The sequence below is a fragment of the Microtus pennsylvanicus genome, chromosome 19 (assembly GCF_037038515.1).
Source record: "Microtus pennsylvanicus isolate mMicPen1 chromosome 19, mMicPen1.hap1, whole genome shotgun sequence".
In the NCBI taxonomy this organism is placed as follows: Eukaryota; Metazoa; Chordata; class Mammalia; order Rodentia; family Cricetidae; genus Microtus; species Microtus pennsylvanicus.
In genome coordinates, this window is record NC_134597.1 from 3041652 (window position 1) to 3066269 (window position 24618).

At 42.4% G+C, this 24618-nt stretch overlaps 1 protein-coding gene across 15 annotated transcripts in view; it reads left to right on the plus strand.

Moving 5' to 3' along the window:
* The window catches only part of Ppp1r9a (protein phosphatase 1 regulatory subunit 9A), a 280271-nt gene that overhangs the window by 242517 nt on the left and 13136 nt on the right, over positions 1 to 24618 (plus strand). For 7 of the 15 annotated variants that reach the window (XM_075953721.1, XM_075953722.1, XM_075953724.1 and 4 more), the window contains 4 exons: positions 4834 to 4991; positions 5504 to 5747; positions 15717 to 15804; positions 15898 to 15975. In XM_075953721.1, the coding sequence (XP_075809836.1) occupies positions 4834 to 4991; positions 5504 to 5747; positions 15717 to 15804; positions 15898 to 15975 (568 nt within the window). The remainder of the gene's footprint in view (positions 1 to 4833; positions 4992 to 5503; positions 5748 to 15716; positions 15805 to 15897; positions 15976 to 24618) is intronic. The other 8 variants (XM_075953729.1, XM_075953730.1, XM_075953731.1 and 5 more) reach the window with 2 other exon arrangements.

Sequence of the window (24618 nt, forward strand, 5' to 3'; positions counted from 1 at the left end):
AAGCAGGAGAGAAAAAAGCAATTTTTCTCTGTTTGTGAACAGCAAAACAAGACACACCAGAAAGAAGAGGAAAAGGGATGCCTGAGGTCTGGGGCTGAGAAACCATGTTACCATAGCAATGAGGAGCTCTCTTAGGAAGAAGTGACAGACAGGGCCAGGTAATTCTCTCTATCTCACAGTGCATAACTAAGAGACTGAGCCAGGTGCTTTTCCACTGCCACCACCTAAAACCACAGCTCATTCTTCAGGGGAAGAATTTTATTCCTGGGATAGATACAGAGCCAAATAAAATCCCTTAGAGTTGTGTTCTCTCTGGTGTGCTATGCTGCTGTGACTTTGCAGAGTTACACTGGGGATGTATTTCTTTATGGAACAGAAAGTAAAATAGAAAAAGAGTGGTTCCTGCAGGCACAAGATTGCACGTGCACTTCACTTCTAGACTGTAGAAGGAGCATAGGCCCGTCCGTCTGAGCTCTTTCTGGGCTGTTCCACAGAGCAGCCATATGTACAAGTCAGGAGACAAATGGTCAGCTGCCTTTGAGCCTCAGTCTGCACCTATGAGGAGTGAAGTTTGAGTAGACTCCCAAGAGTCTTTTCAGTTGTAATACTGTGATTCTTAAATCACATAGTGGAAGAAGATAGCATATGACGGATAACAAAGACAGATACCTGGCTACCCAGCAGCTGGTGTCCCCTATTTCAAAGGACCTTTCTTGGCTGTCATTGTCATCTTCTCAGAGAGAGTGTTCTTTCTGTGTAAGTGCTATCCGTGTGACAGTTCTCAGCACCACCCCACTCCCTGTTCTTTTAAAAACCTGAGTCGTTTTGATTTTCATTTCTCTGATGGCTAAGGATGTCGAACATTTTCTTAAGTGTCTTTCAGACATTTGAGATTCCTTTGTTGAAAGTTCTCTGTTTAGGTCTGTACTCCATTTTTAAAATTGGATTATTTGTTCTTTTAATGACCAATTTCTTGAGTTCTTTGTATATTTTGGAGATCAGCCCTCTGTCCGATGTGGGGTTGGTGAAAATCTTTTCCCTTTCTGTAAACTGTTGCTTTGTCTTGTTGATTATGTCCTTTGCTTTACAGAAGCTTTTCAGTTTCAGGAGGTCCCATTTATTAATCATTTCTCTCAGAGTCTGTGCTGCTGGGGTAATATTTAGGAAGAGTTTCCCTGTGCCAAGGTGTTCAAGTGTACTTCCCACTTTCTCTTCTATGAGGTTCGGTGTTGTTGGCTTTATGTTGAAGTCTTGGACTTGAGTTTTGTGCATAGTGATAGATATTAATCTATTTTCATTACTGTACATGATGATATCCAGTTATACCAGCACCATTTGTTAAATATGCTCTCTTTTTTTCTATTTTCTATTTCTTTGCTTCTTTGTCAAAAATCAGGTATTTGTAGGTGTGTGGATTGATATCCGGGTCTTCTATTCAGTTCCATTGGTCCTCCTGTCTGTTTTTATGTCCATACCAGGCTGTTTTCAGTACTGTAGCTCTGTAGTGGAGTTTGAAGTGAGGGATTGTTATGCCTCCAAAAGTTCCTTTATTGTACAGGATTGCTTTGGCTATCCTGGACTTTTTGCTTTTCCATCCTATCGTACACCTGTCAGAATGGCCAAGATCAAAAACACTGATGACAACTTATGCTGGAGGGGTTGTGGGGTAAAGGGAACACTCCTGCATTGCTGGTGGGAGTGCAAACTGGTATAACCACTTTGGATATCAGTATGGAGATTTCTCAGAAAATTAGGAAACAACCTTCCTCAAGACCCAGCAATACCACTTTTGGGCATATACCCAAAGGATGCTCAATTGTACCACAAGGACATGTGTTCAACTATGCTCATAGCAGCATTATTTGTCATAGCTGGAACCTGGAGACAACCTAAAAAGCCCCTCAACCGAAGAATCGATAAGGAAAATGTGGTACATTTACACAATGGAGTACTACACAGCAGGAAAAAAAATCTTGAAATTTGAGGGCAAATGGATGGATCTAGAAAACATCATATTGAGTGAGTTAATCCATACCCAGAAAGACAAATACCATATATACTCATAAACTAGCCTACAATTCACAAAATTCACAATCCCAGAGAACCTAGTCAACAATGAGGACCCTAAAAGAGAAATACATGGATCTAATGTACATGGGAAGTAGAAAAAGACAAGATCTCCTGAGTAAATTGGGAGCATGAGGATCATGGGAGAGGGTTAAAGGGGAGGGGAGCAGAAAGGAGGGTAGTAGAGGAAACTATACAGCTAACGAGTCCTCCTCAATTCCCCTTGTTTCATTTGCTCAGTACAAGCAATTAGGGAAGCTTCTGCAGTCCTGCAGGTGGGATGCTGTGCTGTGTTTAAAAGCCAGGATTCTATTGCCAAAGGAACCATATTTACACACATGGGATAGACATCTTCCTAGGGTGCCTTTGTCATCTACTAACCAAAGTTGTTACCAAACCAGCCAGTCATGAGGCTGTCTGTGGCTTAACTGTCTGCAGTTTTCCGCCAGCCTTCCCTCTCTCACATTCTCTAACAAACATGGAGTAGATGCTGGAGAGCTGGATTTCCTAGGCTCTATCCCATCGTACATGATTTCCTAACTTATAAAACACATCTCCATGGTATTAAAATCTTACGGTATTGACTTTTCAACACAAACTAAATTGGAGTGGCTAGCTAGTAGCCAGAGAGTCGGAGCCCTGGGGTAATCACAGCAGTTCCAGCTAGCTGTGTAGAGGAGGGCACGCTACTCCAAGTTTCTGGGCTCCAGGAGAGGAAGCAGCTGCTTGCTTGTCGTCTCATGGGTCTCTAATAAGGGACCTACAAGGTGGAGCATGTGACAGTGCTTTGCAGAGCGTGCAACCCAACTCCAACACAGAAAAGATGGAAGACATGCATAAACTGTGATATTTTTATTGTATTATTGCTTTCATCTGTATGGTGTGCTGCATGTTTATTCATAAACAGAGATTGTAAGGTTGACTTTCTCCCAATTATCACAACTAATGAACTCTTCTTAATGAGAAGCTGCAAATATAGATTTTATTGGAGGGAGGAAATTAAAGTGATGAAGGCGACTTTTTTCCTCCGTTGGCATGTACAAAGTAAAGAGACTACTAATTAGAAAATATCTAGTTATTCTCTGTATTCACCTGAGTGGCCTGGCTTCTCATGGTCTTCATTCTTCACTCAAGTATAAGATATGAAAAGTCAGCCCTTCTGTAAATATTGTCACTCAGTGATGTGTCTCCTGGACAAACGTGTGTTGAATTTTGTTTGTTAGAACTGTATGCCAAGTGCTCAGCTTTATAAGTAAGAGAGAAAGCACCTGAGATGCTTTAATGTTTGTATTTTATGATACTTTAAGATAATGCTGTGCATAGGAATTGCTCAGAATACTTATTCTCATGGGAAATTCTTTTCAGTTCAAGTGTATCACAATGTTCTATAACCGAGTTATTTGCTTATTTTAATAATTTAAATTCGGGGTCACTTAATTAATTTTTTTCAAAGTGACTTTGTTTAATGACTGCCATCCTGAAAAGATGAGATGGGATTAATCATCAAAGTATTTGATTTACAGTAAATGATCATGATTATCTATGTAAAGAGTCCCTCCACTTGAATACTTTTTCTCTAACCAGTGCTCATACACCACTAATACAATAGGTGGATTCTCTTCCCCCGCATGCATGTAACAAGGTTAAACTCTTAAGAGCCAGTAGAGAAGATCACAGGAAAGCTCTTAGGAGAGCTTCATTATTCCTTGTCCCCTGCCTCTTTCTCATCCTGTCCTGCATTAGAATTTTCTGACAGAGACTCACCCATGTCAACCTTGGATTCGGAGTGGCTTTCGTACCTCAGCCTCCTAAGCGCAGAAATGACAGTCAGGCTTTGCCGTACCCAAGAGCTGCTAACTATTGGTTTCGTCTGTTAGTTTGTTTCTCTGCATCTCCTCCCTCCTTCTCTCTTTGTCTTTGTGCTTTATTTTTAGATTATGTATTTTTTTTAGATTGTGTATGTTTTGCCTGAATATCTGAACGTGCATCACATGTGTGCCTGATGTCTGGGGTGGTCCAGATGATGGTGAGGTGTCATGTGTGTGCTAGGAACTGAACCAGGCACCTCTTTGAGAGCAACAAGCACTTGTCACCACTGAGGCATCTCTCCAGCTTCTCCTCATGAAGTCCTTGCTATGCAAACATTTCTCTAAGGAAAACTAATATAGTTTGTGGTGAGAAGAGAAAGCATTCGGAGAACGAAATGAGACAGAGTCATCAACAACAGCTTCGAATGTAACCTAGAAACTAATTTCAGAAGATGTAATCTTTCTCCTTCTCCCTTCATGGTGCCAGGAGTTACACACTGGGTAGCTCAATTGTTTATCTGTTTATGTCGCCAGGAAATAGATTTACTTGTCCTAAATTTGCTCACATTAAATACATTCTGTCCTAGTATTTTTTTTCCAATAGAGTTCAAAGGGGAGCAAGTTAGATACACACACGCTATCAAGAATGAAGTTGTATAACCTCTCAGTGCGGTTTTGTAGTCAAGGTCACCTTTACCCACACTTGACTTTGGCAACTAGCCTTCATGGAGTTTCTAAGGTCTCCTATAACTTATCATCCCCCAACATGTGTGTCCATAAGTAATTGCGAACCTCTGCTTTTTAGTTATGTTGGAGAAAGGCCTTATGTTCTCGGGGTGATAGATTTTTGGTGTCACTTGTCCCCTTGGTCATTGATAACCAGTGATTGGATTTCAGTGTCTCTGCCAGTCATCTCCAACGTCTTCACTCACAGATAATTTTGCAATATTCTTCCTAGACTTGAATGAAGCCGTCCCAGAGACAGAGCGCCTGGATTCAAAAGCACTGAAAACTCGGGCCCAGCTCTCTGTGAAGAACAGGCGCCAGAGGCCCACGAGGACACGGCTCTATGACAGTGTCAGCTCTACGGATGGAGAGGACAGCCTGGAACGGAAGGTGAGGGCTCCTGGTTATCAGACGAGTAGTACACGTGGTAGCTATTTTACTAATAGGGTTTGCTCCCTCCTTGGAAGGAACTACAGTGCTTTATGTCTTTGTCTCCTGAATTTATATTCAATGTGCTATATGGTTGTCATTTATTTCTTTTCTCTATTCATTCAGTATCATAGCCAAAAGCATTATCCATATTAGCATATTTCTTGATGGTACCTTTGGTATTCAGCTGTGAGTTTTGATCTTGTGGGAAGTAATGACCATTCAAGCACTCGTTTGTACATGCTTAGGTGGCTGTGGTAGCTGCATTGTTTATTGGTGAGTAGCCACGAGCTGTGCATTCTCAGAAATAAGGCAACGTCCAAAGGTTCCTGTTCCTGAGCAAAGGCCAGTTCATCTCTAAGTAGGTGTCTCACAGCACCGACTCTCACTGCCATAACTTGCTGTGTGACCTCTTAGCCCAACAGCCTTCAGTCTCTCTGACCCCACACATTACCAAATCGCTTCTGCCCAAGGATTGGAGAGTTTCTTCTCCAGAATCAGATTCTGGTGTCGCACCCCTCACCCCTGTGGCTAGCCATGGGGCCTTCTCATCGCACCACGTGACTGAGTCTCAAGAAGGATTACAGCTTCCAGAAAGGGACACTTTGTCCTCCGTCTCAGGAGACACTTCACCCTCATCGCCTTCAAAATCTGATCATGATACAGAAGACGCTTCCTGCCACCGCCAAGCAACCAAGAAAACCTTACATGAAAAAGGTATTTGGATTTTGTTTTGCTTTTCCACTTGGCTTTCATCTGACATCACTAAAACCTCAACTGTACAGTATAAAACTAGATTTTTCTCGTTGGTGTAGAGCCTTAAACACTGCTTTCCTTCTATCTTAGGGAAGGAGAGAATTCCCACTTCCATGTATTTTGTTTTGTTTGTTTTTAGTTTTGCCTGGCAGTCTGGTATTTTTATCTCTTTAGCTTTCTCCATGTTGACTATTAAGGGAATGTTCTGGAAACTGTCTAGAGGTTGTGTACACGCGAGCCTGGAGTTTTCATGAACACTAACAGCCACGTAGGGAAAATGTGAAGATTAGATGATGTCAGCCGCTACCAGTTGATTGATTTTTATTTAAGGAAGTTTTCAAGTAATGATGGTGATGCTATCACTGTAGTAATCATTGCAGGGATTAGCATTGCCATGTGTGTGATAGAAGAGCAATGGGAAAGAGATGCGGAGCAGGTATAGAGTTAGTAGACTTGACTTTTAAATTTTTATTTTATGTGCATGGGTGTTTTACCTGCAGGTCTGTCTGTGTGCCATGTGCATGCATTGCCCTCAAAGGCCAGAAGAGAGTTATCAGATACCTGGAACTGGAGTTGTGGGTGGTTATGATCCATCATGTGGGTGCTAGGAATTGAACCCGGGTCCTGTAGAAGAGCAGCCAGTGCTCTTAGCCACTGAGCCACCTTTCCAACCCCTATACTTGTCTTTATTTTTTTTATTTTTTTTATTGAGAAAAGGAAAAAGAAAGTTTCCCCCTCCTCCCAGCCTCCCATTTCCCTCCCCCTCCTCCCACCCTTCTCCCCCTCCCCCCACTCCTCTCCCCCTCCCTCTCCAGTCCAACTGTGTTTAAATTAAACAGTGCAGAGAAATATAAAACATGAAGTTTGCACCCCCTTTACATATGATGTATTCCTTTAAAGTAACAATGTAGAATTATGTTATTTTTGTATAAGTAATATAATGTATACATATATACAGAACAGAAATTATTTTTATATATGTTTTGGTTTATATGCTTACATTTTTACAAAAATACACTAACAAATCACATGACTCTGAAACTTTATTTTACAAATTATATTTTATTGGCACCTATTTATGAATATATTTAAATATATATATATATATATATATATATATATATATATCCTGTATCTGTCTATTAAGAATTATATGTAAAGGTATTCAAAGCAGAGACTGGAAAGATTGCTCAATTGATAAAATACTTACAACCAAAGCATGTAGACTCAGGTTTGGATCCCCGGCAACAAGGAAAAAGCTGGGCATAGTGGTTTACATCTATAATCTCAGAGTTAGGGGATAGACAAGCAGATCTGTGCAACTCACTGGCAGCCCATCTAGCCAAGTCAGCGACCCATACTGTCGCAAAAAGAAGGTGGAAAGGAACTAAAGAAAGATGCCTGATATTGATTTCTAGCCTCCACATGCGCACACACTCACATAAACACACACAGAGACATGTATACACACTTACATAAATACACACAGACATGCATACACATTCACATAAACACACAGAGACATGTATACACATTCACATAAACACACACAGACATGTATACACATTCACATAAATACACACAGACATGCATACACATTCACATAAACACACAGAGACATGTATACACATTCACATAAACACACACAGACATGCATACACATATAAACACACACAGACATGCATACACACTCACATAAGCACATACACAGACATGTATACACACTCACATAAACACATACACACAGACATGCATACACATTCACATAAACACACACAGACATGTATACACAGTCACATAAATATACACAGACATGCATACACATTCACATAAACACACAGAGACATGCATACACACATAAACACACACAGATATGCATACACACATAAACACACACAGACATGCATACACACTCACATAAACACACACAACATGCATACACACTCACATAAATACACACAGACGTGCATACACACATAAACACACACAGACATACACACTCACATAAAGACACACACAAACATGCATACACAGTCACATAAACACACACAACATGCATACACACTCACATAAATACACACAGACATGCATACACATTCACATAAACACACAAACATGCATACACACATAAACACACAAACATGCATACACACTCACATAAACACACAAACATGCATACACACATAAACACACAAACATGCATACACACTCACATAAACACACGCAACATGCTACACACTCCGATAAACGCACAAACATGCATACACATTCACATAAATACACAGACATGCATACACATTCACATAAATACACAGACATGCATACACATTCACATAAATACACAGACATGCATACACATTCACATAAACACACAGAGACATGCATACACACACAGACATGCATACACACTCACATAAAGACACACACAAACATGCATACACAGTCACATAAACACACACAACATGCATACACACATAAGCACACACACAGATGTGTATACACACTCACATAAAGACACACACAAACATGCATACACACTCACATAAACACACACAGACTTGCATACAGCTCACATAAGCACACACAGATGTGTATACACACTCACATAAGTAAACACACAGAGATAAGTATACACACATAAGTATACACACAGACATCCACTCATAGTCTCATAACACACACGCATACACACATACTCTCGTAACATGCACACAGACATATACACATACTCTCATAATGCACACACATAGGGAAAATAATCATGGCAGCCCTGGTGTGTGCTAACAAAGCTGGTAAAATGGATAAATGATTGCTGTGAATTTATGTAATGAACCCATGCAGCAGGAAATCAGTAACCTAAACTATAACTAAAGTTATATTTATAACTGCAGATCTCCAGGAGAAAACATCAACAGGGCCAGATTACAAGAGCTATCCAATTATATTTGTAAAGAGCAAAGTTGGTAGATTATTTAGAAGTGTAGACAGAATTTCTCTTTACAAATGGGAAGGACAAAGTCTGCTCCCTGGAAGGAGGGGTCAGGAGGTGGTAGTGGGAAGAGTGTGAGGGACCTCGGTTCTACACACTGCAGCAGAGGCAGGAGCAGCCACAGGCTCTTCTGTTCACTTTACTGATATTCTCTGCCTGTGCCATAAGGATTCTGGATTTTCGCTGTCAAAAAAAAAAAAAACCCAAAATACAAAGTTAATGGGTGGTCTTTTAATGTTCAAATAACTCCGAAGAACTGATTCTTTGTAAGAAGTCAAAAGTGACTCTCAGTTCCATGAAAAAAAGATTAACATTGGTTTGTGAGTTATGAAAAGGAGAACGACTTCACTAGTGATCAGAGAGGTGACCCTTTGAGTTGACTGCCAAAGTCGCCAGATCTCAGACTAGCTGGGAAGAGTCTGCCAGACTGCACGAGCTGTGGAAGGCTCCAGACTCGCTCACTGCAGGTACAACTGCATAACACTGCGCCTTCAAAGGTCCTCATGCATTGTTGTCTTCCAGATTATAAAATACAAGCTTCCTACAGAGGCTTCTGAACTCAGAAACCAGCTGACCCATGGTGCTTTGTGACTTGGGGTCAGCATTGGCGTTCTCCTGAGCGTCCTTGCTGGGGCCTGTCAGTTATCCTCCAAAGACAGTCCTGCACACAGCTCTTCAGAAGCAGCCTGGGAGACAAACATTGAGTATTGAGCATTAGGTCTCTAGAGGAGGCAAGAGAATTCTGTCAGGCTCACCACACAATCCAACATGGTAGTCGGGCTGGTGAACAGCTTGACTGTGAAGTTGGCTTACGTTGAAAAGAACTTTGATTAATTAACGCATGGTTATGATAGTGCCTTTATAGAGATAGGCTTGCAGTTAACGCTCCACCATCTCCTAAGCGTGCAGACTGTTGTTGGGAGAAGGCCAAAGCAGAAACTCTTTCTTTGGAGTCCCATTGTGTGAGTCGATGTTGTTGTTCGGCTTGTTTTGTTTGGTTATTTGAAGTGCTGGAGATTGAATCCAGAGCTTTGCAGATGCGAGCCGAGCATCCTACTGCTGAGTGCATCCTCGCCCCACGATGTGCTATCCAAAGGCACGATGATCAGACAGTGGACCTCTGACCTGGGAAAACTCACGGGGACTTTTAAAAGCTCAGTTTTATCTGAATTCATGCTGCCCTTTTCTTCTGATTGATGCTGTTTTGAAGTTGGGAGAGGAGTCATTTAGAGATGGGAAGGATACCCCGTGGGCTCCTAAGTAGCAATGGGGAGCGGTCTGAGGACCTCTCCGTTTCCACAGAGCAGAGCTGCCTTGTTTGCATCTGTGTCTGCTTTGAAATTAACCAGGACTAAAAAGCAAGACACAGGTCCTTTTTTCTCCAGAGACCAAGATCTTGGGTTTTGCCTTCTCCAGTCCTCCTAGGCTGGCCATACTTCTGCGGAACTGAACAGAGCAGTTCATTGAACAGTTTTCAAATGCCAGCCTTGAAAATGGACAAATCTGACTGTTGTAACCTACTGTCTCAATCATGGTTTTTAGGGCTATAATACAAATACCATGACCAAAAGCAACACGAGGGGAAAGGGGTTCATTTCCTCTTCTACTTTCAGTTAACAGCGTCTGGTCCAGAGACATCAAGGCAAGAGAGAGGGGCACGAATCCACGACAGGAACAATGCAGCTGCTGTGCAGAGTGCTGCTTGCTTTCTGGTTGCTCAAAGCATTACCTTCCAGGCTCCTATAGATCAACCCACAGAGCTTTTAACACTCAGTGGCTTTTTCTTGCCCAAAATTTCCAAGTCCTTCCACAATCCTCACCAAAAAAAAAAAAAAAAAAAAAAAAAAAACACATGGTCTGGTCTGTCCCAGCAATACCCAACAAACCTGTTACCAGATATAGTCAGGTTGATAATGAGATTAACCTCACATACTAACTGAAAAGTGGTGTTGGCACTTCATCCTTTCTTTTTCTTGTTAAAGTTCACATTTATTCCCGTGTCCATTGCATATTTGCTGAGCACCTAATGTGTATCCAGGTGTGTCCTCAGTGACTGTCAGAATTGCACCACTTCCTTCAGGGAGCTGCATACCAAAGTCCGTGTCTTCATCTTCTCCCTGTGTGTGTTTCTGATGTTCGTGTTCATTCTGTCTGTGCCCCCGAGACAGAATGTTTGGTGGTCGACTTGTCCTCTCTGGGACCCCTTGCCGAGCCACAGTCAGCATGTCGGAAAGCACTTTGCTTCCTTGGCATTCTATTCTCAAGTTCTCCACACCTTGAAGGATGCCAGAGACATCTCAGCCACTGACTGTCAGACAGTGCTCTGAAGAACTAGGGTTCTGGTCGTCAGTTTTCTATGTCCCCAATTCCAGCAATATACACACATCTAATCAAGCACAGGGTGCTGGCTCATGCTGCTAAGATCTTTAAAAACGTGCTGTACCAAAACAGTAATTTTCTAGCTTATTTTGGAGGGATCAGCTGACATAATAACCACTAGCCTTCATTCATTCCATTTTCTCCTTGGTGGTGGATTCATAAATCACAAAGTTACTCAGTGAGCATAAAATTAGAATCACATTAACTGGCTGTGTACACAGGATGTGCCATTCATGTGCGGATGGCCTGCCCCTTTCACTAAGGCTTCTCACATTCCTCAGGGTTCTCCCACCCAGCTCCAGACAAACAGACCTAAGCACCATTCAAACAGTAGGGAAATCCCATTGCTGCTCCCTTTTGAACATATTGCTGCAGTGCGTCCAACCAATGTTAACAAAGTGGAATCCTCATTCACTGAATCAGAACTCCAGAGAATAAGGCTCTGTAATGCCTTGCATTCCTCACTCTATGAGACACAGATTCCTTACTGTAAGCTGGACGTGAAAATTCTGGTGTGGCCAATCTCTGGCACCCTCAGTGTGTGGCTCTTAGCACTCACTGACTTTCCAATGAGGGAGCTTACTCAAAGGGGCTTTGTGATCCTCCCAGGTACAAATTTGACCTCATGTTTATGTTCTTGGCTAACACTGTACCCAACATAAATCTCACCTCCTTAATTTGGCCTTGGGCCAGCCACCCCATTCCACAGTGATTTTCACAGTTGCTTCTGAGTTCACTCCTTTGTGTACAGTGACTGACTTGGTGGTTAGTGTGAACCAACGTTTTCTCTCTTAGCTTACTATCCTTGTTCTTCTTGGTTCTTCAGAAAGAGCGTGACAAATAAGCAATGCTTGAACATTGCTAGACAAATTACTAAGTTTGCCTCTCCAGACAAGTAATAGAGTCATCTGGATGGGGTTCGCCAGCCAAACCCAACAGCCGCCTGTTTGGAAGGAAAGTGTTCCTAGAATGTGGCCATACTTTTCCTGCCACGTAAGCATCCCTTCAAGCTATCTTGGCAGAGCAGGGTGATTGAATGAGAAACTGAACCTCTTCCCAACATATACTATTTACTCTTTTGCCCATGGGGATGGGGGAATCTTCCTGATGCCTGGCCTACAAGTGTGCTTCATCCTGCTCAGCACTGTGTCGTGAGCTCTGGATATGGCTATGTCACTGGTTGCCATCTGCCTGGCTTTTAAAGAAGTCTTACATCATCACTTTTTGTCTATTGAGTTAGTTATAAAGATGGCTAATCTATCACTGTGTTTTAATGAAACCCTAACGATAGCCTCTGGCCACCCTACTAGAATTAGAAGTTCTCCAGATGTGTTGGTGTCTCCGTTTGCATGCCATCGTTTTCCCTCATCAGTATGAATGGAGACAGAGGGATCCCATAACCACCGCCTCAGTGATTTACCTGTAACTGAGTGGCAGTTAGGTTAGCAGAAGCCAGGGCAGTATATCTCCAGGGGTTGTAGAACAGGATTCTGTGGCCATGAAGGCATGAAAATGCTTCCTTTCTCCCCTGTAGGAGCAGCTTTATACTCAGGCTTTGTCTCTGGCTTACATAGCAGTGAGGCTTTGTCCAGTCAAGGTTAGTGAGCAAATTCAGACTCACTATCAATTTTCTACTCAACTTCTAGAAGTCAGTATTCTAAGTTTCTGTTTTGACGGTTGGCACACTGCCTGACATAGAGCACTTTCAGGAACTTTCCAGCTTGGCAAAGTCTTCCCACAGTTGTCCTCTCCTTCATATACTGCAGTAGGCCTCTGCGTGTGTGCATAAATGCCATGTTACTGCGGAGAGTGGAGAGGATGCTCTGCTTGGTCACCGCAGAAAATACAACTGCAGGCTCCACCCGGGCTGTACAGAAGACGGAAGGAAAGATAGAGTGTCCCTGTGAGCAGACATGTCCAGGAGTCCGGAGCAGTGGGCTAGCTCAGTGACTGAACGTGTTGCTTCTCCGGGATAGCCAGACTGAGTGTAAAAGCCAATAGGTGTTATTTTCTATGGCTCTATAATTTAAGTATCTTGGATACTTGTGCTAGGGAGCCACAGACTATTCTCAGAAGAGAATAAATAGAAAAGGACAATGAGCGTGTGGGAACTGAGTGAGGAGACTCTCACGAGAATGCTTGTGAAGAGGGAGCCTAGCACTGCTGGGCAGACTCACACAAGAGCCATGAAACCTATGTGGTTAGATCATAGTGAGAAGAAAGTGAGCCAAAGCTCATCACAGGCTTCAGAACACATGCTTTATCACTAATGGAAAATAAGAAGTCAAAAACACTGTATGGAAAATATGATTAATTTCTTTTTAAATAGAGGAAGTCCAGAATCCAGGAAAGAAACCAGGTCAGGAAGTGGATCTGAAAAATCCCATCATAAAAGAAGGGAGAGTCAAGTGTCTGATTGAGCAGATTGATGTCATTAAGGAGGGACTTTGGGATTTAGAGACCAGGATGTGTTTGTTGGGGAAGCAAGAGCCAAGTTGCTGAAGCTTAAAGTCAAAGTGCTTGGTGTGGGTGCCTAAGCTTCCGATGGGTCACAAAAGTCATATAGGAACAGTCTCTAAAACCTAATGGACATCTTTCCTAACACCAAATAAATAAATATGCACAAACACGATATGTGCCTTTCTTCAGCACATACCAACCCCACGTTAGGTTTTATGCAGACCTAAAGTTCTACCATACATTAAAAATTAATTTAAATGATTTAAATGGCAAGGGGCACTATTCTTTAATCTCGCCTCTTCATTTCAGTGTTGCTTGAAATGTGCTTTGGCAAATGGGTGAGATAATGATGTGAGGTTGCCTAGCAGCAAGCTCTGTGATAGGCAGGACCTGGCTTTTAGTGCTAAGATGTCCAAATGACTACAACAGGAACAGGTTACAGAGAGTCTCAGTGACATTGTCTCGGGGTTCATCTTGCCACTCATTAAAGCATCTTCTAGATGCACTAATTCAGAAAATAATTAAGGAGGCTCTTTTAACAGGTGCTGTCCTGGCCCTTAAGAGTTCTTTAGGATTGAAACGGAAGAATTCATCTCATTTGTTTCTTTGGCTTCTATTTAGAAAATTGAAACCTGATTTTTTTTTTACTAGGTATCCATTAGCAAAATCACCTTACAAGGTATCCATTTCTAAAAATGGATTTGAGCCACATCTATGACTATTTAATTCTGTTAGAGGAAGAATAATGATGCAAATATTCATAATAAACATTTGAAGCAAGAAGTGAATTTTTGACACAGGCATATATCTGATTCTTGTATTTTATCATGTACATTTTAAAGAATTATTGTAATCTGCTGAGAACCATTAACCAGTAATACAAAAAGCTCATAGCTAGGAATGCTTGGAGTCTCTGTCCATGTACTGTGCTAGTGTACTTTGGAGCCTCCCTGAAGAACGGGTAGGTGTACTGGTATCTGTTTAGAAGTTTGTCCTGAGGTAAACAAAAATCATAAACAAAATTAACCATTCAGGTTAATTGAACACTGTCTTGGGATGCCCATTTTCTATACATTCCATGCAAGAATTTCTAGACCTTAAAAAAAAAAAAAGCTAGAAGCAGGCACTAGCAATTAACAAGGAAGTTTTGCACAAACAAGCACATTTGATTTAAAACACTACCTGTCGATGATCCACGGTGATTGAAGATGCTGGAATGTGGTACCCGTCACTTTCTGCTGCAGTTTCATCTGCCTTATCAAAGGTGGAGTACATACCACTGGTAGAACCTGGCGCTGCCTCCACACCTTCCTCATGGTTGCGACAGAATAGTGCCAGCATCATTTATGGAGTAGCAACTCGGTCAGCTACAGGTCCTTGGAAGATTTGGGTATTTTCTGTCTCATGGTAGGCCAAACAGTTGTGTTCCAACTAGCTCTTAAAGAGAACCTTTCAAAGATCTATTTGGCTTCTGCTTAAAAAGGTTTCCCCATGTTCTTCCTTACCCTGTCGCAGAACTGGCCCTGAGCCACTAGTATGGGAGATCTCAGGAGGTAATTTAAGGGAAAACAAAGATGTGCATTGGTGTTTTGCCATGGGTGTTGAGTCCCCTGGGTCTGGATACTTGAACCCAGGTCAGTCAGTGCTCTTAACTGCTGAGCAATTTTTCCACCCACCAAAGGGAAAGTTTTATTCATTTGCTATCTTCAGCTCCCAAACTTTAAGAGGTGATATTTTCTACTGGGATTTGAGATTCAGATGGGCTTCTTCAGAATGTAGGAGAACCCCAAACCAAGAAAGCTGTGGAAGAAAGAAATAGGCTTTGGGTGCCTGGAGGTGGAGCCAGAGGCAGGCAGACACACCTGCTGGGAAATGAAAGTGTTTATTCCGCTCACTTCCCTCTTCCCTGTCTCTCCAGTAGGAATTTGCTGCTCCGCTGACTCTGGACCATCATGGCTGAGTTTCTGTGTCCTCTAGACAGGACAGACACCATGTTCTTATACATTGAATAATTCAGGCAAAACCCTTAGCTTCAGAGATACACTGACTTTTGATCCATGGCTTAAAATATAATGCTAACATATCTTTTTCCTATGTCCTAGACGGTGCCAATTGTCCTAAATCACTAAGAACATCCAGTTCATTCATGGTACAAGGAGGAAAAATTAAGCAGAAGTTTGTGGATCTGGGGTAAGCTTCTCCTTCTGGGAACGTGGTTCTCCATGAGGCAAGATTAAAAGGGGACGTTACCTTTCTCTTCATGACTGTATCCTGTTATTGTAGGGCACCTTTGCGATGGAACCCCAACAAGGGGAAGAAATGGAAAGAAAAAGAAGCCAGTAGGTTTTCTGCAGGTAGCAGGTACGGGTGGGCGATTAAGAATGTACATTTCTTTCCATCCCTCTTACTGTTAACCAAGATCAGTGGTCAGTGTTTCTAAACACACGTGATGAACCCAGAGTTGTAACCAAAATAAATAAGTAAGTAATTGAGCCATTATTTTATGGCTGTCTTTAGTTATAGCTTTGAATAAATCCATTGGTCACTAACTGCCAAATTACAGTCATATGAACAATTCCATTAAATAATTATCTAAATGCATCTGTGTGATAGTTTAGACATATTTCAGGTTTCTTTATTGTTATACTGGGTTTGGTTGGTTGATGTCTTTTGTTTTGTTCTGTTGGCCTGGTTAGTCACACTATTAATGCGTTTCCTCTTCCCACATCCTCATGTAATAGGTTAATTTTGCATTTGACACCATGCTGACATTCTACATGCATGTAAGAATGACCACCAATCTCTTGCTGGACTCTGCAGTTTAGTGGACTTGCAAGAACTGTGGATTACACTTACCTTTCAGTAAACATTTTTGTTTTATAGAGAACTAAGTTTTGAACAGCATGTTGGCAAGTTTTCCCTGGTCTATTTTGAGGTTATATAATTTAAGATAGATTTATGGAGGGGGCAGCAAGTCATAAAGCTCTGAAGCCCATGTGTCTTGGATTAAATTTTAGTTTTCTAGTTCTTGCTTTTAAATCCTGGATAGATTGTTCAGGCATCTCTGCCTCTGTTTTCTCATATGAAATGAGTGTGATAACAGTTCTTATAGGAGTAGTGTGAACATTAAATAAGAGTGTGTATGAAACATCGTAAATGTTTTCTTTATACTTGGTACATAGGCAGTATTTTAAAATAATATTAATGATGACAAATTGCTGGTGTTGTGGCTTTATATTTCCCGACCTCATTTTACCCTTTTACTAGGATTGGGCAGACAGATAGTAGTACCATCTTTTTTTGATGAAGAATTCTACCTTAATCTGATTTGTTCCGTTTACCTGAGGTCATGCAGAAGTCAGTGAGAGCCGAGATGGGGCTCGGGCCTCCACTCTAGGTTTTTCAGCATAGCACGCCAGCACATCTGGTAGTGACTGGATTTCTCTACACTGGTGTCAGCTCTGTGTTTCTCTTGGTGTCATAGAGTAGGAAAGAAACATGAACCCCGAGAGACTATAAATCACTTGGGGGATCACTTGCCTACTTCTTAGCTTGTAGACTGTTGCTTCATTGTCTTGGGAGTGAGGAGAGAGAATTTCAAATTTAATTAGTTTTTACTAGTCTGGTTTTTACTTATGCCCTCCATATTTTGAGGGACTCTCAAGAAAATTAAGTACCTGTGAGGCTACAAGCAACTCAAGCAATTAATTTTTCTGTGTACTTTTAAAGAAGTATAAAAATACCTGTTTGAACATTAAAACCAAGCACTATTGACCATATTCAGGAAGAAAATAGTCAAGCCTGGAGAGCAGAAGTTGAGGGGAATTCCACCTGGAAGAGGCACTCCCCTCCTTTGATCTTTCAGCGTAGAGTGGTCTTGTCCTCTTGACTTCAAGGCTTAACCCAAGAGAAGCTTAAGCACGGAATCCCACAGAAGGGGGAGTGACCGCATTTCCAGTGGAAATCAGCTTGCCTCGATGGTGTTGGTGATGCTGACTGCACTATAGGAACAAGCACAGTGGTTGGAAGTGGTGTCACCAGGACCAGGGCTACCACTGCTGCGGCCATTTTTCTCCCACACCTGGGCTGCCCGTCGGCTGTCATTCCTGCTCCGTCTTTGTAAAATATAAATTCTCGACACCCACTGCTTCACTGGACACAAGTAATTCTATATATGCCGACAGCACAAAATGGTTTTCAACTAGAATTGTAATTTTATAATTATTAGTAGTAGAATTTTGATAGGATAAAAAAATGAGCTTATATAATTGAGATAGACAAACAAGATAACAGAGAACTTTTCCATTTCGCAAAAACAAGTTTTGAGCTACCAAAGTAATTGGTAACGCTAATCAGTTGAGCTTCTGTTCCTGTATGGGTTGATAATGGACCCAGGGCCTTAAACAGCACAGCCCCAGACGAACAGCATTTCCACCCTGTGGGAGTTTCATGCAGGTGGTCCCATAGGGCCTCGCAGGTGGGGTTCAAAACATCAGCAGCTGCAGAGAGCATCCAGGGCAATCGAGGCGAAGAGAGGGGAATGGACTCTACCTCATGCAGCTTTCTCAGGCAAGGCAGCAGAAGAGCCTCAGAGAGAGCTAATAATCTCATCTCTTGGGCTCTTTGTCGATTCCCATTAACCTGTGCTATTAGACTTGAAGGAATAAGACTTTCAGTAACTGAGTCTTGGTTGTCACTTTTCTTACCCACAGAGTTTACTCTTCTGTGTTTCTTGTGAGGACATAATAAGTCAGATACACGAGCAGCAGGAGACACGGAGAGAATAGATGAGCATGATGACCATAATAAATAATCCCAGGGAAGAAATAGGATTTAGTGTATACAGTAGACATTCTGATTTGCACGAGCACTGGAGAGAGAGCCAGCAGAAGCAGCACCAGGTTAACCCTTAGAGCTTGTTAACCCTTAAAGGTACACACCTGAGCTGTAGGATAAGCCGTAGCCTGTCCGGAACCAAAGAGCAGTAAACACTGGTTAGTGTCAGTGAAGCACCTACTTGGAACACTGTTGAGAAGTTCCAGTTTAGAGTCAATGGGTGCGTGCGTGTGTGTGTGTGTGTGTGTGTGTGTGTCCGACAAAGGTAGACGACGGTATGTTGGGGGAGTGACTGAGAGTGAAGAAGGCTCTTCTCTTTGGAAATGAATTTGCATTTACCTTTAAGGGATGGATAATGATGAGAAGCCTGAGATGCAGTTCAAGGTAGTGGTCCTAACTCTGCCTTCAGTTCGTCACCTGGGCTTCCTACCCGTGCAAGTGCATGGAGTCTAACGTTACACCCGTCTCTGTGCCCCGTCTGCTATGGCTCCCCCGTCAGCTGTGGTTACTGAGCTGGTCTGCAGTGAGGTATGCATGGTGTCTGACATTACACCCGTCTCTGTGCCCCGTCTGCTATGGCTGCCCCGTCAGCTGTGGTTACTGAGCTGGTCTGCGGTGAGGTATGCATGGCGTCTGACTTTACACCCGTCTCTGTGCCCCGTCTGCTATGGCTCCCCCGTCAGCTGTGGTTACTGAGCTGGTCTGCGGTGAGGTATGCATGGTGGGAAATGCAACGTCCTTCGAACCTTAGTGTGGAAAAGGCGTAATAGACATCTTAGTGTTCCTAATATTAACTGTATTCGAAAATACAGTTGGAGTTGTCGATGTGTTTACTACTAAAGTTAGTTTACCTGTATCGTTTCATGTGGCTACTAGAAAATTTTAATCTATACATGCGACCCACACTATGAGTCTATTCTATGGTGCTGCTCTGTATTGTTCCATGAATGTTCCTTAGATCCCAAATCGTTACGATATTGACCTGTAATTAATGTGTCCTTTCATTTAGTTATGTATATTCTACTCTTAGTCTCAAAATATTCTGTTTACATTCAGAAGTATGTATTTTATAACATAACATAAGTAAACAACATGGGAAAAAGTAAGATAAAGCAAAAAAAAAAAGTATAGTTGGCACCTAAACTGCAGCCTCTTTAGCAACAACTTCATAGTAACCACCGTGTTCGCCTCTCAGTAAAAACCGAGGGCATACGGAAAGTTCAGAACCTAAGTTCAAAACTCAGTTATGCCGTTTATTTTAGTCAAGTTGTTGAACCTGCCAGGGCCTCAGTTTTCTAATCTGAAAAATGGAGTCATACACATTCCGCATGTAACCATCTACAGACTTTTGGGGAGCCTGTGAGCGCTAATATTTCAGTACATGTTAGTTCTCTAACAAGCATACACTGCTATGTCAGCATCATTTCTAATATGGAGAGAGTTTGTTTGGATGGACACAAAGCATTCCTTATGTATATTATACTGACAGACTTGTCCATCCAAGGATGACTTTCCTTGTATTACAGGCAGTCTTTCACGGACAGTATTTCTCTCAAAGCCGTTAGATAAATGCTAGCATACCAGGGATCCTGGAGGACCGCTTTGCCCTGCTGCTGGGTAAGGCAAGAGCCTCCTTGCTGGCCGTCCGTGCTGAGCGGATGGACACCCATTAGCACAATGGCGATTGAGGTGAATGCTTGAGTGTATAAAGGAAAACCCTCATGTGTGCTAGGCTGGGCCCAGTGAGAGTGAGTGCCACTGTGGGGAGCAGAGCCCCCTTTGCAGGGCTCGGCCTAGTTGATAAAATAATTCAAGAGCAAGCATGGTGATTATCTCAGTGACAATCTTTTTGTAGATAGAGGGGGAAAGAGGCGTGAGATAGAGATCTTGGCGGTGGCTGAGAGAACAGATGGAAAGAGTGAAGAAGAAGAATGTGTGCCATGGAAAACACGGGGCAAAGAGAAAGAACCCCATAACCTTTGTTCCTTGTCAAAGGGTGGTGTGTACCTCCTCACAGAAACTGCACCCCATACTTTCAGAGCCACCGGGAAGAAATGCGTAACCATCACAGGCAGTGCCTTGGCTGTCATCAACCAGGAGCTGCTTGGCCTGGCTAGACTTCAGTGTGGGAAGGAGAGGGTGAGCAATGAAGTCAGCTTACGGTGTAGCTTCCTCAGCTGCCGTCCAGAGAGGGATTTTGTCATCAGTATCTCCGTTAGCTCTGTGGTCAGCTTAAAGATCCCGCCATTGCTTCATCTTTAACATCACCGTGGTTCCAAGAAGCTGCGCATCTTCATCCCGTACACACTTGGCCCTTGCTGTCTTGTTTTTAATCTAGCAATGGAAAGCTAGTGCTTGGAGATGAATTAGAAGCAGCTTGGAGAGTTCCCATTATTGTGATTGAAATCTGCCTTTCTTTAATTTCCTATCTAACAGGTTATTACCGACCAGCGATCTTGCCAGTTAACCCAGAGCAAGCTGACATATTGCTCCTGCGTGTGCAGTTGGGCTTGGGAGGAAATAGCTGCGGAGAATGATTTCACCCTCTCTTTCTGCCTGCCTTGCCCTGTGAAGAGCAGTGACCTTTATGCCGCCTCTGGGACATGTCAGCTTCGTAGTCTGACTCTCAAAGAATAAAAAAAGTACATACCTAGCAAGGAAACACTTTTGAATGATGTTAAGAAAAAAAAAGGTCTTGAGCTGGGCATATACCTCGGTTATAGAGGGCTTGCCTGGTATGCATGGGATCCTGAGTTTCACCCCATCCCTAAACTGGGTCCAGCACATGGGAGATGGAGGCAGGAGGATCATAAATTCCAGATCATTCCCTATGCTACATAGCAAGTTCAAGGCCAGCTGGGGGATCTTGATACTCTGCTTCAGAACAAAGAGAACCTTTCATTTCAACATCCTATATTAAATTTGTAACTGTAAGGGAGACTCTAAGTAAGCATCGTTGCTTTTGTCAGTTTGGCTGACCTTATATATAAAAACACAAATCCAAAATGAGATTTGGTGGGCTGGAGAGATGGCTCAATCAGTAAAATACTTGCCAAGCATTCATGAGAACCTAAGTTTAGATCCCTGGCACGCGTGTGAGAGCTGGTTGTGGCAGTGCAGGTCTAAGACGCTAACACTGAAGGAACGGACTGCGGGGCCCTCTGGAGCTCCCTAGCTAACCAGCCTATACAACGGTGAGCTCCACAGTCGGCAAGAGCCTCTGCTTCAAAAAAGAGAACGTGGGAGTGGTATAGAAAGACTTCTGATATTGTCAGCCTTTGGCCTCCGCATACACACATGCACACACAAATGTTCATGTGCATACATCACAGGAAGGGAGGGATGGAGGAAGGAAGGAAAAAAGGAGAAAAAAAAGAGGTGCAGGTCGTTAAAGTGAATTTAAATTTCTAAACATGTATGCCAGATGCAGAATGTGTGATTAGCCTGCCTAAGGTTCTGGTTTAAACCCAATCACAAAAATTAATGAAAATAGAATTTTAATAGAGCCAGAAGCCACACTTTGCTCAGATTTAGAATAGCACACTTTTCTTGAATACCCAAGCGGTGGATTTATTGTCCAGAAATTAACATCTGTTTCGAGAGTGTGGATCTACATTATTATCCTTTTGCTATTCAGCTGAAAGCCTGCAGAGAAGAGAGAACGGTTTGATCATCTCCTGGGAGTTGGGGCCGAGCTGTCTACTGTGTCTCTAAGAGGGACTCTTGGCTGCTGATCAGAAAGTCCAGCCAGATGTCCAGGGTGACGGTGCCCGGGTGCCAGATGGGTACATGTTTCTAATGCTCCCCAGAAGGATCTCTAAGTTCCCTGTGGATGGGTCTGGCCTCACAGCCTCGGTCTCTTCAGTGGATTTTAGATCGTCTCAAAATGACTTCATTTGACTTAGATGAGTGGGCATTCACGTACATTCCTCTTGTAGCGGTTGCAATCTACACAGTTCCGTGGCTCTTTATGCTCTTGCTGCCTGACAGTTTATGAACTGTAAATGATATTTTGATGATATCTTACTAGTTTCTGAGTAGTTAACATACCGTATTTGCAGAATTAAAACAACAAATATCACTGTGGGTATTTAACTTAAAAAGCTGATTTTTAGGGTACCAACCCCAGGATAAATGGGTTCCAGAGTATATGTAAATGAGTTAAATAGAAAGTTAAGAAAGTTATTAGCCACAAACCATTTGACTACCAGGAAAGGTTAGTCCAATGACATCTTTAGCTTATGAAAATTAAATTTGATGACAATTATTTCTTCTAGTACCTAAGAATAAAACATGTAAGGAAGTACAATGACAAGGACTTCTGATTCTCTGATTTTTTTTTCTTAATGATAAGCTTTTGGTGTATAAACTACCATAGGTGAAGGAAGTGTAAAAATGTAGCTCCTTTGACCCTCTGGAAGTCATATTTGGGTCCATTAATTATCCACTCTACTACTCTTGACTTAGAAGAGAGAGGAAGAAAGGGAAAGAAAGAGGGAAGAAAAAAGGAAGGGAGGAGGTGACGAGGGAAGAAGGTAGGATACTGTATTGTTCTGAACATTTTCTCCACAAAGTAAGACGGAGAATAAGAGGCAGTCAAAGCAGAACTCAAGCTACCAAGCCATTTCTGCTCCTTCATAGGCTCAAGAGTTCAATTTATCTAGGACAGAATTGGTGTTTGCTTTAGTAAAGATGCCTGGTAGGCAGTCGCATCGATGATTTTAAAGGAATAGAGCATTGGGTGTCTTAATGCATATTCTGTTACTCTAGGTCCAGGCAAATGGAAGTGAGTTTTTTTCTTTGAGAATAAAGAAAGGTTACATACAGGAGTTAGTTACACAGTCATGGATTTTAAAGCTATAGGTAATTAATAATGAAACCAGAAGATAGACACAACAGGGCACAGCCAGACTCACGGAGAGCTGAAAGGGCAAAACCAAACAAAATTCCAGAATCTTCCAGTTTTCAGCTGTGAGACAATCCTTGTTACCCTGGAAGTGGGTGTCATTGCTTCCTGCCAACTCTTTCCCCAACTTTCCATTATCTTTGTGTGTAAGGCTGCAGAAAGAGAGCCTCTGTCCGAGTCTGGGGTTCCTTGATCTTGTTCACCACTATGAGAACAGCATGGCCTGGAGCCCATCCTCAATACTATATGCAAATATTCATGTTCATTATTAGTATTTAATATTTTCCGGGGATTTTCGGATTGTTTTCAGCTGTTGCTTGCTCTAGGTTGAGATTCCCTAAAGTCCCTTTCAAATGAAGCCAGTGAGTGGCAGCATTCTCACCCCCTTCCCTTTCATCCCCTTAAGGCAGTGGTGGTGATCTAGAACCATTGCTACGGGAGCAGGATGAGGTGACATGCTGCCCTTTGTCACATAGCTTCCCCGCAAACTCCCAGAGGGCTGCTATCCAGTGACCAAAGTCAGTTCCGTGACCTTCAGGACCATCTTTTCCTTCCTGTGTTCGGTCTCTGAGGTGTGGAACTACAGAGATATTTCTGCACACACTATTATGGGCAGTTTTATTAAAATGTAGGGGCGTAGTTGAAGATACGCCCTAAAAGTTAAGTGAGAGCCCCAAAGAGCTACCCTCCCAGGTAGCACAGGGCTACATTTGAAGGGGGTGGGAAGAGTTTATTGCTGAGATAAAGCTTGGGTCTAATCTTATCGCCCTCCTAGAAGTATTTGTTTACATTTTCACTGAGATTGTTTGCCTTATGGAGATAAGCTTTCTCCCTCTCTCCCAGAAGGGAGGCAGACATCTGTCCATTTGCTTTATTGCCATCCAGAATTATGTTTCCAGAATCCTTCACCTCACTAGAGACAGGGGTATGAAAGCTTCGAGGACTCAAAGTGCCAGGAAGCGATTTTACATACGTGATCACTGATGTTTCCTGTCTGTAATGACTTGCGTTGCACTTGCATTCGAGATAATCATAAGTGAAAACGGGGCTATTTAAAGAGTCAGCTCAGACCTGTGTTAACATACCGACTCCACACCAACTTCTCTCCTCTTCTGAGTTGTGACTCTAGCAGCTGTACCAACTTTAGTTGGTCCATGGGCAAAGAGTAAAAAGTGCCCATCAAGAGCACAAGGCCACTCTGGCTTAGCTGCTGGACTCTGCTGTCTGGTGATATTGAGTAACTAGATTATGAATACAAGTTT